This window comes from Antechinus flavipes, chromosome 2 (assembly GCF_016432865.1).
Source record: "Antechinus flavipes isolate AdamAnt ecotype Samford, QLD, Australia chromosome 2, AdamAnt_v2, whole genome shotgun sequence".
Classification (NCBI taxonomy): domain Eukaryota; kingdom Metazoa; phylum Chordata; class Mammalia; order Dasyuromorphia; family Dasyuridae; genus Antechinus; species Antechinus flavipes.
In genome coordinates, this window is record NC_067399.1 from 361,614,863 (window position 1) to 361,634,322 (window position 19,460).

At 34.1% G+C, this 19,460-nt stretch overlaps 1 protein-coding gene across 1 annotated transcript in view; it reads right to left on the reverse strand.

Moving 5' to 3' along the window:
- DDX46 (DEAD-box helicase 46) overlaps positions 1-18,515 on the reverse strand; it is a 56,677-nt gene extending 38,162 nt beyond the window's left edge. Inside the window, 7 exon segments of the mRNA XM_051978174.1 lie at positions 1,662-1,827; positions 2,580-2,676; positions 3,993-4,133; positions 7,698-7,886; positions 18,103-18,166; positions 18,169-18,316; positions 18,318-18,515. Of these exon segments, the coding sequence (XP_051834134.1) occupies positions 1,662-1,827; positions 2,580-2,676; positions 3,993-4,133; positions 7,698-7,886; positions 18,103-18,166; positions 18,169-18,316; positions 18,318-18,515 (1,003 nt within the window).
- Between the last annotated feature and the right edge of the window lie 945 nt (positions 18,516-19,460).

Sequence of the window (19,460 nt, forward strand, 5' to 3'; positions counted from 1 at the left end):
TACCACTGATAATTACCCTACATACAACTAAATTGTAATACCACTAAAAATTACTCTACATGCAACTTTTGGCACAGGTTATTCTTAAACTTGATCTTTCTCCTTGACCTGTGTAACCTTAGATAAGTCACATAATCTTTATCTGGGTTTCAGTTTTTTCATTTGTAAAATGAGGCAATTGGCAATACCTCTAAAGACCTTTCTAGTTCTATATCTATGACCCTTTTAAAACTCTCCAAAGTTACCAACAGTCTCTTAAACTGCTAAATCTGATGGCTTTTCATCAATTATTCTTCTTGATCTCTGCAACATGTGAATTATTGATCATATTCTCTGCAGAATACTGTTTCTTCTCTGGATTTTTGTTACAATTTTTGTTACAATGTTTTCTTTTGATTCTCTTCCCTTATTTGACAATTTCTTAATCTTCTCCTGAAGGCAGTTACATGGCTCAAGGTTTTGTCAAAGGTCCTCTTTCCACTCCCTTGCCTTCCCCATTTGGTTCAGGCAATTAGATATCATCAGCTGTTATGGTTTAATTATCATTTCTATGTAAACAACTCCCAGATCCATCTATTTAGTCTGTCTCTTCTTTGAGCTCTAGGCCGCATCATCAAATGCTTATTGTACATTCTGAACTATATGTTCCATAGGCATCTCAAAAGTAACATGTTTAAAACAGAACTTATTGTGTTCTTATGCTTATTTTATCTACAATCTAAAAGATGGATTTAACACAAAATCAATCAGTACTATCCTGGCTTTATTTTTCTTCCTTCTCAAGCTTAAGATTACTCTTAAATCCCTTGCCTCCTTGTTCTGTCATCATTCATGACTAGCCAAATTGCAACCTAATAGCGGCCTCCTCTGTTCCTATTCATATTGTGCTGACTGGGTCCAATACAAACACAACTTTTGTATGAATCCTGATGATATTTCTGTTAATAGCATTAACCTTTCTTCTATTCATACTGGTCTAAAACTTAGGTCACCCTTGATTCATCAATTCACTTGCTAACCTTCATCCTACATGTCCAATCAATTATCAAGTCTTATTCCTTTTTTCTCCACAATATTGCTTATATTCATTCTCCCCCAATCTTCACCCTCCCACTCCTCACCCCTAGTTCCAAGATGGTCAGCATTCAAATTCACAACATCATCATTTTGAGATGGAACTACGGCAACAGCCAATGTTAACTTGTCTTTCTACCTCAAGCCCTTTCCAATTACATAGGTTTATCCAACCTTATTTACACAGTGCTCCCCTTCATCATGCACTCTACTATCGAGACACTCTGGTCTTCCTGCTGTTCCTCACATAACACATTCTTATTTTCCTCATCCATATCTTTGCAAAGGTAGTACTTTAGAATGCAATCTTAGAATCTCTCACTTCTTTCAAGACTCCACTCAAACACTAGCCTCTATGTGAGGCTTTCTGATTTCCTCTGGCTGCTAGTACTTCCTTCCACAACCCAAAATAATCTTATTTTATATATATTTCCCTCAATAAAATGTAAGCTACTTAAAGACAGGGACTTTCATTTTTGTCTTGGTGTCAGATGCTTAGCATGATGCTTAGTACAAAGCAGGATCAATAAATGTTTTATTGATTTGATTCACAAACTAGCTGTTAAGCCAACAAATTAAGAATATACCATCATCATCTTCAAGACTCCATTTTTTCCCTTGTTTCATCTCTTCTATTTCTTTTTTCAGCTCTCCTATATTTTCCATTGCTTTTTTACGCTGTTCTTCCCTCCATTTTTCCACTCTCTCTTTCCGTTTTCTCATTTCCTCTTCCAACTTATTCTGATCAAAGTTCTAAAATAGAAAAGAATTGATAATTATGCTTCATGTGACATATACCAAAGGAGTTCACAACATAAGAAAAATACTGACACATATTGATATCTACAAGCAAACTGAGTATACACCAGGAGCATATCCATACTTAATTAAATTACTTTTTAAAAAAAGTCTTTTCCACTAAGACAGCTGACTTTTAAGTTCAAAGAAATTTACCAGAGCAGTTTCACCTAAATTCAGATTTGAATCATACTCTATGAAGCATGAATTCTTCTCATATTGCTTCTACAAAAATCTCTATTTTCCACCACAAAGCTGTGAGTAAACTGCCATTATCCATATGAATGAAAATGAAGTTTCTATACATGTCCTCTATCTAACAACAAAATTAACTCTTGGTACTAGAGTTTCCTACATCAGATAAGTAGTCATACTTCTGAAAGAAAGAAGCATATCACCCAATAAAGTACTTTGCAAAACATAAAAGAGCATTGAACTGAAATGAAAAGACCCAGATTTCAAACTTAGCTATCCCATTTACTATCTTCATGGTCCTAGACAAGTCACTTAGACATTCTCAGACTTAGGACCAAATTACTCTTAAGGTCCTTCTAGCTCTATAGCTGTGATCTTTGTGACACTCAATGAAAAGCTTTAATTCTAAATTTCTGAACTTCTTTGTTTAGGAGTAAAAAACAAATTCTATTTTATTTTATCATTCTAGAAGCAATTTAATAACATTTTTGTTTATAAGTTAGTATACTTACACTAACATCTTTTTCCTTTTCCTCTTCCTTGTCATCTTTTTCTTTTTTCTTGTCTTTGGAAACATCTATACCATCTGTTTTCTCTTTAGACCTTGACCTGAAGAAACAGTCATGTTAATCTGAAACCAACTGTACACTTTTGAAGCCATTAAGATGAAAATGTTTTCACATGTTTACATATCAAATTTCCAATAATTTAAAGATTAAAACCAAAATCTCTGTAATCTTCTTTTCAGAAATGAATGTCTATTGTCTACCAAATTAATACTGTAGGCAAAAAGAATTAAAAGTGATGAATCCATATATATCTTTTATATAATTAAAGAGTTTACAATCTATCATAAAGAAATTAACATCAACCAACCTTACAAATAAAAATAAAAGATATAAAAATGTAATTTTAAAAGTAATATCAACTAGAGTCCATGCTTATGTCCACATAAGATAGGCTACTTTTATTCTATGCTGCTTTGACAACAAGACTTTGTTCATTCAGATTAGTTTTAATCTATTAATGTAGCATTCCAGTTATCAAGGGCATAAAAAAGCTGGCCCATTACACAGTCAATGACTCTCATATTTGATGAATATCCTATTGCTGCAATCACACTTATTTAACCCCAAAACACACTGACTAAATATATTTCTATATAGAGATAAGGGATGCTGCAACTATGTGATAATGCTTTATATCCTGAGTATTCTTCCATGCTAATACTAAATAAATCTCCTTTTTGTTAAGTGTTGGAGAAGTATCATCTCATTTTAAATCAAAGCCAGTTTTTGGTTGTTGGTTCAATCACTTTGTATAACAAGAAGGAACTATCCAGTAAGTGTCATCAAAGTATTCACACTCTGTAACTCTGCAATTCCAGTACTTGGTTTAAACTCTACTGACATGGAGGAAAAAGAACTTATAGAAAAATATTCTCAGTAGTGCAATTTAGCAAAAAGCCAAAAACTAGGTACACAATGATTAAGAAAACAGCTGAAAAATTAGAGTATATGAACAAAAAATTAGCTAACAACAAATATTAAGAATTCAAAGAAATATAGGAAGACATAAGATGGAAGTATTAAAAAAATATATGCACAATGAATGTAATTATGTAAATAAATGTGACAAAATTCATATTACATAATACACAAGATAACTTCATATATGCATAGTTTATTTTAATAACTAGCAAATAAAAAAGGAGGATGTGATTACATATATGATTATTTTCAATCACTTTTTTATTTTTAAAATAAATTTTTAAAGCAGAGAAGCTGTTTCTTTTGTTCTTATTTGTGTTTTTAATATTAATATTTTTCTGATATAAAGCAAACAAGTGTTATTAATAGGAGATAGATTTTTAAAGGGATGAGAAAAATGACCCTGTTTCTAATGATGTTGAATACTACTATTACCTATTCTCTGCTTTCTTGTTTTTGCCAGGACTAGATGATCGTGATCTCCTTCCTCGGCTTCTGCTTCTCGATCGTCTCCTGTCTCGACTTCGAGATCGTCTCCGCTCTCTGCTTCTCTCTCTTTCTCTGCTTCTTGATCTTCTAAGAAAGGGAAAAAGCATCAATTTAGTATAATGTCTTTGAAATCTTTAATTACTCTTTTTCATCTTTTAAATGATTAAGAAAAGACTTTAGCAAATTGGAGAGAGAGCCAGCCTTGAAACAAGAACAGCAGTCTGGGTTAAAGGATTGTCTCTGATTAAATTGTGACCTTCTTAAGAGCAGGAACTGTCTTTTGGCTTTGTTTGTATGTCCAGCTCTCCAGCATAGTGTCTGGCATCAAGGAGACACTTAATAAATACTTACTTTTTGACATGTTTGCATGCAGTCTCCCCTGTCAGAGTATCAGCTCCTTGAAAGCAAAGACTGATTTGGGGTTTTTTGCCTTTGTATCCTTGGAACTTCATACAGTGGTTGGCAGACAGTAAGTAATTAATAAAAGCGTACTGAGTGAATGTTGTTATGGATATACCAGAGCTGTGTGACCTCGAGCATGTTCCTTAATCTCTCGGTACTCTAAACAAAATCTTTTAATACTAGGTTATTAAGAAACCTCCATTAGTTGAAGGAATTTATTCACCTGGAAATTCCCCACACCAATGAAATCACAGGTCCAGTCCTTTTCCCTTCCCTTTAATGAATATCAGTGAACATCATGAGTAAAAAATGAATTTGAATGATAATAACTAAACAACAAGGAGCAAGTGAAAAAAGCCAACTCATTATTACCTCTTTTAATCAACTAGTCAAGAAAAAATCATCATACTCCTTCTTTCCTAATAACAGTCAAGAAGTATCTATAAAAATAGCTCACACTTTTTATTATGCTTATTCCAGTGCTAATGATAAGATGAATCAAGGAAGCAATTCTATGGCAAATTGATTATAAGCATTGTCAATAACAGAGAAGAAAATAATTAATAGATTTTTGGAAAGTAGAGGAAGAGAAGGAACAATATGACTTAGAATATTAAACTGGCTTCAGATATGCAGGTTATATTGATCCTTTTGGGGAAGGAAATGTTGAAAGGCCTAGAAACAGATATGCAGAGCAAAGATATAAAAGTATATGCTTAGCACATTGATATAATGATTAGCCAGAAAAATTGTTATTAATAACAGATTTTATTCCAGCAAAATGAGACTGTTAAAGTACCAAATATTAATGCCATAGTAGCTGTCAGCATTTGATGAAAATGATCATTGATAAAATGTTTGCAGCAGTTCTTTTTGTGGTAGTGAGGAATTGAAAATTGAGAGGATGCCTATTAAATGGCTGAATAAGTTAAGACATATGAATGCAATGAAATATTATTGTTCTGTAAGACATAAGCAAAGGGGCAGCTGATTGATGTAGTAGATAGAGCACCAGCCCTGAAGTCAGGAGGACCTGAGTTCAAATTTGGCCTCAAACACTTAACACTTCCTGGCTGTGTATCACTTAGCCCAAATTGCCTCGGCCAAAAAAAAAAGAAATGATGAGCAAGATAATTTCAGAAAAGCCTGGAAAGACTTATGGAAAGACTTATGAATTGATGCTGAATACAGTGAGCAAAATCTGAAGAACATCAAACACAGTAACAGCAAGATTATGTGATGATGAACTATGACAGACTTAGCTCTTCTCAGCAATACAGTGATCCAAGACAATTCTAATTGACTTGGGATGGAAATTGCCATCCACACTCAGAGAAAGAACTATAGAGACTGAATGTAGATCAAAACATACTATTTTTGTTTGTTTGCTTTTTCTTTCTCATGGTTTTTCGCTTTTGTTCAGATTTTTCTTTCACAACATGATTAATATGGAAATATGCTTAAAATGAATATATATGTATAACCTATATCAGATTGCTTAATTTTGGGGGGAAGGGAGAAGGAGGGAGGGAGAAAAAATTTAGAACTCAAAATCTTACAAAAATGAATGTTGAAAACTATCTTTACATGTAATTGAAAAAATAAAATACTATTGAGAAAGAAAATTGATGAAGTTAAAGAAAAGAAAAAGAATGATTTTTGATAGACAGCTAACATGGGGGCTAGTAGGCAGTACAGTAAAAAAAGAACACAGGGTAGAGCACAAGGCTTGGAGTAAGGAAGATCTGAGTTCAAATTTGATCTCAAACATTTAATAGTTGTGTAACCCTAGGCAAGTCATTTAACTTGCTTGCCTTAGCTTCTTTATCTATAGAATAACAGTAGCACTTACCAATTGTTGTGAAAATCAAATGAGATAAGAATTTTAAGTGCTCAATAGAGTGCTTGGCACTTAGTAAGCATTATATATATGTGAGCTCTTAGCTATTATTAATTATATTAATTATTATAATTAAATATATAATTATCTATAAGACTTTAATATCTAATTGGATCAGATGCTATACCAATTAGAAAATGAAGTATAGAGTAATCTCTCCTTTCAAGATAAGGAAGTAGCCAGTAAACTGGAACAACAAAACCAAACTATTCATATTTTCCTTGTTCCAGGATGGCCCTTCTATTATAACAAAGAAAAAGAGCATCAATTAAATCTAAACAACACCAAGTTACTGAGAAAGACCTTCACTGTTAGGCTCTTACAATGTAGATTTACAATACACTGAGTAAATGTTCTTTGAACTGAATTGAATACAATCATATGGGTAAATGGAAAGGGAGTGGGGCCTGAATTCAATCAAAAAGCATCTATTAAGTATCTTCCAAATATAAACTCACACACCTGACAATGGGAATATAAAGATTTAAAAAAAACAGTCTAAGCACCTAAGGATATTAGACTACAACAGAGAGATTAGTCAGGTACATAGATAAGAATGATAAAAGCTAGAATATATAGAAACAAAGTGCTGTGAGAAATTCTGACAATGGACAAAATACTTGTAGCTAGTAAGGGGCTAGATAGCTTCTCTTAGAACATAGTTCTCTTCACTATCTTTACACAAATAATGCTTATTATTGCCTCCCACTTCATATATTCATCAAATCTGACTTCTTATAGGACCAGTTGCAAATTCCCTATTTTTTATGAGTCCTTCCCAATAGGGAAACTCTTCCTACTCTATATTCCCAAGGTTCTTTCTGTCTCCATTAGTCATTTAAAAATTTAGCATTATTGTATTTTACAAAAAGTCCTCAGTATTGTGGGACTGATGATAAATCCCTTCCTTTAAGTTGCATATCCCATTATCTATAAATAAGATGGAAATGTAGGAAATAAAGAAGGGTTAGGGAGAACAGTCAATTATAACAGTAATAAATCGATGTTCCACCTCATCAATCAATTGTGAATGACTCAATAAGACTTAAATTTCTAAGGTTTTCTTATCTAAAAATAGGACTAACTAACCCTAAAGAATCCCCAAATAATGGAATACATAGTTAGATTTTGAGCTGGTTCTTTCCTGCCTTAGGCCCATGAGACCTAGGTTCAGATTTTAACACTGAACAAGTTACTAAACCTCTCCTTATTCTAGACAACTCCATTAAGTATCCTGTTAAGTTGTAGAGAAGTTAGACATCTACCTTGGTAGAGGAAGTTGGTCCAATTTTTATCACCAAGGAATAAATTTTAGTTCATCACATCTTATATGAAATATCATCACTTACCTCAGGCGTTTTCTGTCTCGAGAGCGAGATCTTCTTTTATCCCTACTTCGAGATCTTTCTCGCCTTCTATCTCGGTCTCTGCTTCTTGAGCGTCTATCATCTCCACGTTTAGTTCTTTTATCAGATGGAGAACGACTCCTAGATCGGCTTCCAGATCGACCCCGAGATGCTGATCGCTTCCTGTAGTGCCTACAGTTTTAACAATGCAAACTGATTACATTTACTAAAACTAAAGCATATAATTAAATCATTAAGAAGACTACTTTGGGGGGAGGGGAGTATGAATTTCAAAAGAAATGGGGACAGGAGAATGAACATGTTAGGAATTGCTTACCATGTAAATATGCATAATCAATAGAGAAAAATACTATTTGGGGAGAGAAGCAATCTAATAGAATTTCTACAACCTGGTCAGTTTCTGAAAGTACTAAATTAAAAGCAATTGGTAATAATCCATATAACTTTATAAGTAGATTACAATTTTTTTCTGCTTTTGTTTGCATATGTCAAATTTGGGGCTTCTTTAGATTTAAGTTTATGATAAAAATTATTTTTATGAAAACAAAATAAAACCACTTCACATTTATCCTATGTTTTAAGATTTACAAAGTGCTTTTCCCTCAATGCTTCTGTGAGATATCATTTCTATTTTACAAATCAGGAACAGAAGACAGTGAAGTGAGAAAATTTAAAAATCAAAATTATTATTGTCCTTTAAAGTGTAAAAGGCAATATAGCTTTGTGGAGATGGTGTGCCTTAGAGACAAGATCTGTCTCTAAGGCATACTTGCTATAAGACTAAGTTACATGATCAGCAGGGTGATTTCAGATAGGACTGGAGAGACTTACATGAATTGATGCTAAGTGAAGTGAATTGAACCTAGAGAATATTGTACACAGCAAAACAAGATTATATGATGATAAACTGTGATAGACATGGCTGTTTTCAGTGATGAGGTGATGGGCCAATTTCAATAATTGACTTGTAATAGAGAGAGCTATCTGCATCCACAAAGAGGACCATGAGGACTGAATGTGGATCACAACATAGTATATTCATCTTTTTTTTGTTGCTTATTTGCATTTTGTTTGCTTTCTCATTTTTTCCCTTTTTTATCTTATTTTTCTTGTGCAGCATGATAAATGTGGAAATAGTTTAGAAGAATTACACATAGTTAAATTATATTGAATTACTCTCTGGGGAGGAAGGAAAGAGGGGAGGAGGTGGGAAGGGAGGGAAAAAAATTTTGAACAGAAGGTTTTGCAAGGGTAAATGTTAAAAACTATCTTTGTATGTATTTTGAAAAATAAAAGGTTATCATTATAAAATTAAATAAATAAGTGCAAAATACTAAGTTACAACCTAGTACTTTTAAGACTCAATTATAGAATTAATGATCTGCATTCTGTGTTGAAGTTTCCACAGTTACCTATACTGATGAAATCACAGGTCCAAAGCTTTTTTTTTGCTGAGGAAATTGGGGTTAAGTAATTTGCCCAAGATCACATAGCCAGGAAGTGTTTAAGTGTCTGAGGCCAGATTTGAACTCAGGTACTCCTGACTTCAGGGCTAGTGCTCTACCCACTACTCTACTACACCAACTAGCTGCCTCTGAAAAAAAAAATTAAAGATTTTTATAAAGGACAAATATGTAGAAGATAGAGAGAAGTTCAGATAAGACATAAAACGGCATGAGATAATGAAATATACAATGGAAAGAATTTATGCTTTAAAAAAAAAAAAGTAACTAACAATTCTAAGGTACCACTACACACCTCTCAGATTGGCTAAGATGACAAGAAAAGATAATGATAAATGTTGGATGGGACGTAGGAAAACTGGCATACTAAAGTGGAGTTATGAACTGATTCAACCATTCTGGAGAACAATTTAGAACTATGCCCAAAAGGGCTATCAAATTGTGCATACCCTTTGATCTAGCAGTGTCTCTACTGGGCCTATAGCCCAAAGAGATCATAAAGGAGGGAAAGGTACCCACATGTGCAAAAATGTTTGTAGCTACCCTTTTTGTAGTGGCAAGAAACTGGAAACTGAGTGAATGTCATCAGTGGAGGAATGGCTAATAAGTTAAGGTTTACGAATGTTAAGGAATATTATTGTTCTATAAGAAATGATCAGTAGTAATGAACAGAACCAGTTATACCCAGTGAAAGAACATTGGGAAATGAGGGTGGATCACAACATGACATTTCCACTCTTTCTGTTACAGTTTTGCTTGCATTTTTTCCTTCTCAGATTATTTTTACCTTCTTTCTAAATCCAATTTTTCTTGTACAGCAAGATAACTGTAGAAATATGTATACATATATTGTATTTAACATATACTTTAACATCCATGGGACATCTAATATCACAGAATATCTAATATCTAGGGGAGGGGGTGGAGGGAAGGATGGAAAAAGTTGAAACACAAGTTTTTGCAAGGGTCAATGTTGAAAAATTACCCAAGTATATGTTTTGTCAATTTATTAATCGACTATAATTAAAAAAAAAAAAAGATCAACAAGATGATTTCAGAAAGGCCCAGAGAGATTTACATGAACTGATGCTAAGTGAAGTGAGCAGAACCAAGAGAATATTGTATACAGCAACAAGATTATGTGATGATCTACTCTGATGCACTTAGCTCTTTTCACAATGAGGTGATTCAGGCGAATTCCAATACAGACTCATGATGGAGAGAACCATCTGAATCCAGAAACAGGACTGTAGGGACTGAATGTGGATCACAACATAGTGTTTCCATCTTTTTTGTTGTTTGTGTGCTTTTTATTTTGTCACTTTTTTTTTCCTTTTTGATCTGATTTTTCTTATGCTGTATGATATATGTGGGAATAGTATAGAAGAATTGCACTTTTTTACATATATTGGATTACTTACAGTCTAGAGGAGGGGGTGGAGGAAAAAGAGGGAGAAAAATCTAGAATTCAAGGTTTTGCAAGGATGAATATTGAAAACTATCTTCGCAAATATTTTGAAAATAGAAAGTTGCTATTTTTAAAAATTTTAACAAAGGGGGAAAAAGAAAACTATCTTTGCACTTATTTGGGAAAAGTGAAAAGTTATTTAAGAATAAAATAAATAAAACACTTGCTATATATGGCAGACACCATACTAAGTGACATGAAAAATAATAGTCCCTATTCTTAAGGAGTTTACATTCTAACAAGGAAAATAACATGTAAATAGACTCATATGAGACACATAGAACAGATAAATAGTAACATTAGAGGAAAAGGCTCTGGCAGTTCAACTAAGAGAACAAAAAAAAAACTTCCTATAAAGTCCTAAAAGGCAGTCAGGAATTCTAAGAGGCTAAAATTGGCAAAAAAAAAAAAAAAAGAGCATCCCTGGCCTGGAGGACAGTCTGGTTGGCAACAGAAAGGTCAACACTAAACAGAAAAGCAAATCAACTTTGAAAATAACATGCTGATTTATATATTTAAAAAGAAAATCAAGCAGAATTTAAATATTTAGTTTTGCATAGAAACCTCTTTTTATGTATGACTTTCTACACTGAAATGCTCATATTCATTTTAGAGTTTGTCAAATTCAGAATAAAAAAAAGAGATAGCTTTCACTTGAATGGCAGAGTAGGCAGATTAAAGAGTTTAAAATATAGCTGGCTCACATCCACTCTGCAATATATTCATCTGTAGTGTGATATTCCTCCTTAGAGCAATGGTGTTTATCATTTTTTTTATCATATACCAACATTATAAAATGTTAGTACTATAAAAATGTCAGTAAAAGCAATACAAACCAATCTACTCCTCCTGTTCACCTCTAGGCCCAGCTGACTATCTCCTGAGCTGACAAAGGTACAAACTAATATTGAATGATCTCTACAAATGATACAAACAGATGCATGTTAAAATCTCAGCAACAGATATTCTTAATCCATCTACTCTTTCCTGATTAGATGGATAGGCTAAATTTATCTAAGTACAGATCTCTTCCAAAAGGTCATATTTTCTATAATGTAGATGTAATCAATACAATATCAACTGCAAATCAACAACATCTAAAGTTCCTCACTAACTAAAGGAAATCCTTTTTCAACCTAGACTCTCCACTAGATCTTTTTTGCCACAGTAGCTAATTCTTTAGGTGATCACACATCTCCTAACTTCCTACATTCTTATTATCAGTGCTGTTGAATCTTCTGAAGAATCTTGAATGAGTTTTACATGGCTGGGAAACACCCTGTTATAAAAGAATCTATAAGGTTATTATGTGTGTATGTGTGCATGTGTACGTGTGTGTAGTAATCAATAAATAAGTACAATAGGATTTCATATTCTTTACATTTTTTAGTTAAATGTAAAATGGTAAAGATATGGCCCACACTAATACCAATTGTGAAAATTCAATAAAACCCTCATTATAAATATTCTCAATTTGTATATAGATAATTCTCATGAAGATTTTGTATAGAATAATAGAGCACAGTCATCTAGGCCAGTAGTTACTGATATTCTCAGTCATTTTTTTATATTAATATCTGAGACATTTTCCATTCATTTGGCATCTTCTCCTTCATGTACTCTGTACATCAGTCCCTTAACAGTCTTTCAATTGTATCACCTATCATAGATCTCTTCTGTATGTTTTTTATCTAACAAAGTGCTTTCTCCAGCTTTGTTAAGGACCTGTTCAACATCTAAAAAAGCTTATCTGAGAGTATAATGGTTCATATGTAATGGTTCTACTATTTTTAATGGAAAAAATGTTTATTAAAATGGTTTTTGCAGTCAATAACTTTAATATTCTAGTGTTTGACAAACCCAAAGACCCCAGCTTTTGGGATAAGAACTCATTGTTTGACAAAAATTGCTGGGAAAACTGGAAATTAGTATGGCAGAAACTAGACATTGACCCACACTTAACACCATACACCAAGATAAGATCAAAATGGATTCATGACCTAGGCATAAAGAATGAGATTATAAATAAATTAGAAGAACACAGGATAGTTTACCTCTCAGACCTGTGGGGGAGGAAGGAATTTATGACTAAAGAAGAACTAGAGGTCATTACTGATTACAAAATAGAAATTTTTGATTATATCAAACTGAAAAGTTTTTGTACAAACAAAACAAATGCAGACAAGGTTAGAAGGGAAGCAATAAACTGGGAAAATATTTTACAGTCAAAGGTTCTGATAAAGGACTCATTTCCAAAATATAAAGAGAATTGACTAATTTTTAAGAAATCAAGTCATTCTCCAATTGATAAATGGTCAAAGGATATGAACAGACAATTCTCAGATGAAAAAATTGAAACTATTTCTAGCCATATGAAAAGATGCTCCAAGTCATTATTAATCAGAGAAATGCAAATTAAGACAACTCTGAGATATCACTACACACTTATCAGACTGGCTAGAATGACAGGTAAAGATAATGCGGAATGTTGGAGGGGATGTGGGAAAACAGGGACACTAATACATTGTTGGTGGAATTGTGAATACATCCAGCCATTCTGGAGAGCGATTTGGAACTATGCTCAAAAGTTATTAAACTGTGCATACCCTTTGATTCAGCAGTGTTAGTACTGGGCTTATACCCCAAAGAGATACTAAAGAAGGGAAAGGGACCTGTATGTGCAAAAATGTTAGTGGTAGCTCTTTTTGTAGTGGCTAGAAACTGGAAATTGAATGGATGCCCATCAATTGGAGAATGGCTGGATAAATTGTGGTATATGAATGCTATGGAATATTATTATTCTAAAAGAAATGACCAGCAAGATGACTTCAGAAAGGCCTGGAGAGACTTACATGAACTGATGCTGAGTGAAATGAGCAGGACTAGGAGGTCAACAACAATACTGTATGATAATCAATTCTGATGGACATGGCCCTCTTCAACAATGAGATGAACCAAATCAGTTCCATTTGTTCAATAATGAAGAGAATCAGCTACACCCAGAGAAAGAACTCTGGGAAATGAGTGTGAACCACAACTAGCATTTCCAATTCCTCTGGTTTTGTCTGCCTATATTTTTTGATTTCCTTCACAGGCTAATTTTACCTTATTTCTAAGTCTGATTTTTCTTGTGCAGCAAAATAACTGTATGGATATGTATACATATATTATATTTAAAATACACTTTAACATATTTAACATGTATTGGTCTACCTGCCATTTGGGGAAGAGGGGGAGGGGAAGGAGGCGAAAAGTTGGAATAGAAGGTTTTGCAAGGGTCAATACTGAAAAATTACCCATGAATATATCTTGTAAATAAAAAGCTATAATAATAAAAATAATAAAATTAAATTAAAAAAAAAAAAGAAGTGAAGCTGAGGCGTGAATTCCAAAAATGAAGGTCTAAAAGATACAAAGACAAATGATAAAGTGCTAGGAATGAAGAACAGAAAAAAAGTTGGCTAGACTAAAGAGCATGAAGACCTATGCATAATGAATCTAGAAAGACAAGCTGGAGACTCAGGTTATGGAGGGTTTTTAAGGAAATGGGAAACAGCATGATCAAATCCACACTCAAAGAAAATCATTTTGGCAGTTGTATGGAGGATGAATTGGAACAGGGAGAAAAATGAGATAAGGATACCAATTAGGAAGACGCTGTAATCGTCCAGAAAAAATGTGATGTGTACCGAAGCTAAGGAAATAGCTATATGAGTAGACATAAAGATTCATATAAAAGAGAAAGGTTCATATACAAGATACATTATGGCAACTGAATGGATACACAGGACAAGGAAGAATTAGGAGATGAAGACAATGTCAATTTTCAAGGAAAAGAACATTTTATTATAGATAGCTATGCAATTTGACAAATAATTGACTAATATTTTTTAAAATGTGATCATAAGATCTATATAAATTCTACTATGTGGCTAATACAGAGATTCAACATCAACTACATACAATTGAAGATCATCCTGTCTATCTGATACCAAACTAATAATCAGATCCAATATCTCCCAATGAAATTCATACACTTAAAAATCAATACACTTTTAAAGAGATTTGTTTAAGACTTTGTCTAAACAGTATTAATACTGTCTCTGAGATCTCATAATAAAATGGGGATGATAATATTTCTAATACAGAGTCATTTTAAGGCTACAAACTTCAAAGTACTATATAAATCTTCATTACAATAACTAGGAGAAAAAACCTCAGAAGTGTTTGGAAAGTTTGTTTTTTAATAGATATAAAAAAGCATTTCTTCCTCATTTTTGGCAGAGGTGGGGGACTATGGGTAGAGAACACTTGCCATATTCATTCCATATGTTGGTTAATTCCAATGAATTCCTTCCAATTCTCTTCTTTATTATCTGTTATATGGGACGACTCTTTGAAAAGATGAGAAGGATGAGTCAAGCAAACATTGAGAAATGTAGCTGATATAAAGCCAAAAGATATCCATAAAAATTTATTTTTTAAAAAGTTACTTTTCCTTATTCTTCTCTGCCCACCACTCACCAGTCTTATGGGGTAGGATGTAATTTTCATTCATAGTAATTTCACTGATCATTTACTATATACATGGAAAGCATTCTATGAACCAATCAGCATTTATTAAGCAATTATTACAATCTAAGCATTACAGTAGGTAGTGGAGATATAAACAGAAAAATGAAATGCCTCAACCCCAAAAAGCTTACATGGGTAGAAAATGAAAGGGAAGTAACAACATGGACACATATAAATACAAAATAGAAGTATTTCCAAGGGAAATCTGAAAATGTTTCACGTGGAAGGTGACACCTGAGCTGTGCTTTGAAGAAAGCTAGGGATCTACAAGGTAAAAGGGAGGTGATGTGTTCTAGATTAGGAGGGCCACTTGTGAACAGAAATAAGAAATAAAATGCATTATACAGAGAAAAGCTAGTACACTATTTTGACTATAATGAACAGATGGCAGTAAAGTCATAAAATAATTCTGAAAAGGCGAAAGGAAGACTTGTTCACAGATTTAAAAATAAGATTGATGACTTTTTTTTATCCTAGAAGCAACAGGAAACCACTGACAATTTCTGAGTATGGGGATAACTAGGTCAAATCATGTTTCAGTAATTTTAGTTTGTCAGCTGTAGGGAGTATATATTTAATATTGTATTAAAATGCTAGCTTTGGCAATAAGAGTTGAGAAAGAGATTAAAGGAATAAGAATAGGCAATGAGAAAACCAAATTATCACTCTTTGCTGATGATATGATGGTGTATACTTAGAGAACCCCAGAGATTCTACAAAAAAAAAAAAGTTATTAGCTATAGGGAGTATAGAAAGAGAAGCTGAAAATATGAAATTTTATTTGGAGCTAACTGCAATAGAGGTGAAAAGAACCTAAATTAGAATAGAGATTATGTGAGTGGAGAGAATGGATCAGCCCAAGAGATGTTATAAAAGTAGGAATCATAAATTTGGCAAATGACTGGATTCTGAGATTAAAGGAAGAATCAAGGGTGACCTAGATGGCAAACCTAGGTCATTGATAGTATGATGATGCCATTTATAGAAATAGGAAAGTTTCAAAGAGGAACTCTAATGAGTTTCATTCTGGACATGTTCAATTTGAGGTGATATCCAAGCAGCATGGACATGCATAGAACATGGTCTTGGTAAGTTTGGACATCCTGACAGAACCCTCTCTATGCCTATACAAATATTTTTTTTAATATTTTGATTGGTATGGCATTGAATAAGTAAATTAATTTAAATAGAATGATCATTTCCATTTTTATTATGTTGGCTCGGCCTACCCATTAGCAATGGATATTTTTTCCAATTGTTTGACTTTAATATAAAATTGTTTTGTAATTGTGTTCACTTAGCTCCTGACTTTGTCTAAACAGGTAGACTCCCAAGTATTTTATATTGTCTACATTTATTTTATATGGAATTTGGGGTACATTTTCAATGACCATTTTCTTTTCCAAAACATCTGGTCTATGGCAAGCAGAGATGCCAATATTTCTTTTTTGCTTTATTTACAGGAAATGTGATTAAGTTAAACATCCAACTGCTGTCATCAGTTAATCTCAGATGACTAATAGGGCATATAATATGCACATTATTGTATATAATAGTATATATATTAGTGTAATAATGTGTTTTTCCAATTTTGTTAACTGATTATTCTTTCTATTCTAATTGTCCTATTTTACATCATAAATAATGTTATAAGTCACTTCAAATCTACCAAAGTAAGGGGGGAGAGGGGAAGGGCATTTATCTAAAATGCATAAGGCAGTCACCAACTTTTTTAGTTTATATCTCCTTTTTCTCTAAGACAGAGTAGTGAATATGTATTTAGCTAACAATAAAGCCAGATAAGAGTAGGAATCTTTACTAATCATAAAATCAACTAAATCAACTAAATAATCCCCAGAGTCCCTAGTTATACAAGTCCTTTCTATTTCTGCTAGAATATAAGCAAAACTACCTTTATTGTTAGAACCAATCATAATCTACAGTTTTTGAAAGAATCTAATAGTTCTGATCTAATCACATTTCTTTTCCCCCAGAAAGCAGTAAGGCTGGGAGTAAGGGAAAAAAAAGGGAGAAAATACCGGAAAACTAATGCTGAATAAAGCCTGCCCCATCAAACACCTCTGGTTCAGATGGCAGCACATTCTTTTGGATTGTAAAACTTGTATTTGATTTTCACTGCTGTATCCATAGTACCTTGAACATCTTTAACAAATATTTCCTTGAATCTTGAGTCTTGAGTCTTTAATAAGTATCATACTATAATCAAGACCCCTACAAAGGAAAACAATGATGAAGAAAAGATTCGTGCACCCAAGAAGCAGTCTAGTGAGGAAAAGAAAAGTATGCATACAAATACATAAAGCAACCTAAGTGCTACAGAGTCCAGTTCAGGAAATTATTCCCTTGTAAATGAAGTAGATGGAGTAGGCTTTTCTACTTAATAAACTTAAGGAACAGTCGTAAGAACAGAAGTTGGAGCTGCAAAGATGAAAACAATCTGGGCCCTATGTACATTACGTAGAGAGGGCAAGGCCTCTCTATGAATTTATCATGATCCAAGGTAAAATGAGAAAGGTGGGTGGGAGGCCAAAGGCATAAAAGCGAGAAGGGCTGCGGTGGTTTTCTGGAGCAGAGGATTCAAGGCGCTGGGGCCCTGAGGTTCCTACAACTTTCTGCAGTTCTACAACTAAGGGCCACAAGGATCGCCCGGGCCCTGTGGATCAGGACCTGGAAACGGGCATTGGCCGCGGGCAGGTACCCCGTCTTTCGGAATTGCAAGGACCCATCTTGGCTGGGGGCAAAGCGGCCCCGCGGCCGCCCCGGACACGGGCTTCACAGTGCCCCCATAACCCTCACGCCACCGCCTTCAATTTCTCCTCAAAGACGCCTCCAGGAGACCGCCCCAGATCCTCCAACTCACCGTGATTCCCGGCCCATGGCGCCGCGTCGAGGAGAAGCAGGCGTGTGGGCCACGGCGTTGCTTTATCCGCGCTGCGGGACCGCACCAACACAGATACGAGACAGGGTGCTAGGCAGAAGTAGCAGCCATTATAACGCGGGCCAACGATGACCGGAAGTACCAGCAGCTGGAGTTGGAGCTCACCGGGAGTGACGACCGCGGGAGAGAGTCCCCTCGCAACTGCACTTCTGCCCTCTACCTTCCGGAGGCCTCCCTAACACTCTGCGCCGAACTTGTGGGAGTGGCTGTTGGATCTTTGCAAAAAGCAGTATCTTAGGTTCATTTTTTTCATCAGAAACATACTCGCTGTTGAAAGATAATGGATAAATAAACAGAACGAGATACATATTTTTGGACATTGTCAATATGGACATTTGTTTTGATTGACTTGGCTTATTTGTTTCTTTTTCATTTTTAGGGGAGTGATGAGAGTGGGAGGAAAATGAAAGAGAAATCAACGTTTGATAACTGAAAAAAAAAAAGGAAATAAAACTCAATAAATGAACTTACTAATTAACGTTCTGTGTAATCATAGGCATCATTTCTCAATGGCCAAAGCAACCAAATTCCACTTTTTTTCTCCAGAGAAGAAAGGCTAAAAACGCAACAACAAAAAAAATTGCCACTTACATCAGTGAAGGGAATTCCCAGAGATTTCCTATGCTGAGAATTTGCAGGTCTTGAACTTGTTATTAATAATTTAATAGCAATAATAAGTAATTCATATTTCATCATGCCTTGAACTTCCCAAAGTGCTTTCTTCACAAAAGCTCGGTGAAATAGTGTGAGAAAAATTTCAGCTACATTTTAGAGATTTAGAAACCGAAAGATTGTGCCTAAGAGGAACTGTGAAAGTGTGTCTTACACTTTGCCATTTCCCTCAACAATTTCTAATCACTGAGCAGGAGATAATAGAATCTTGATAAATGTATGCTGCATTGTCTTTTTATGTCTTTGTCACCTTTCCTACCTTCCCTTAGAGCAGGTAGAGATAGCTTAAACATTGCAACTCTTCCTGCCCTCATATAGACAGAGAGTTACTGAATTAATAACAAGTTGAATATGTTACAGTTGTGCCATTGCCAAAGGTCTTTGAAAGTTCTTGGAAATGAGAGATGCTAAAAGACTACAGAGAGGAAAATGTCCTGATTTTCAGAAATGGGAAGAATAAAGTCTGCAAATTCTATGCTTTGACTTCATTCCTGGCAAAATTCTAGAACATGATCATATACACCAGTTCTTTCACTACATGATCATGTACTTCAATTGGGCCCTATATCATCAGTTGCCAAATCTTATAGAGCCAATATATTCATTTT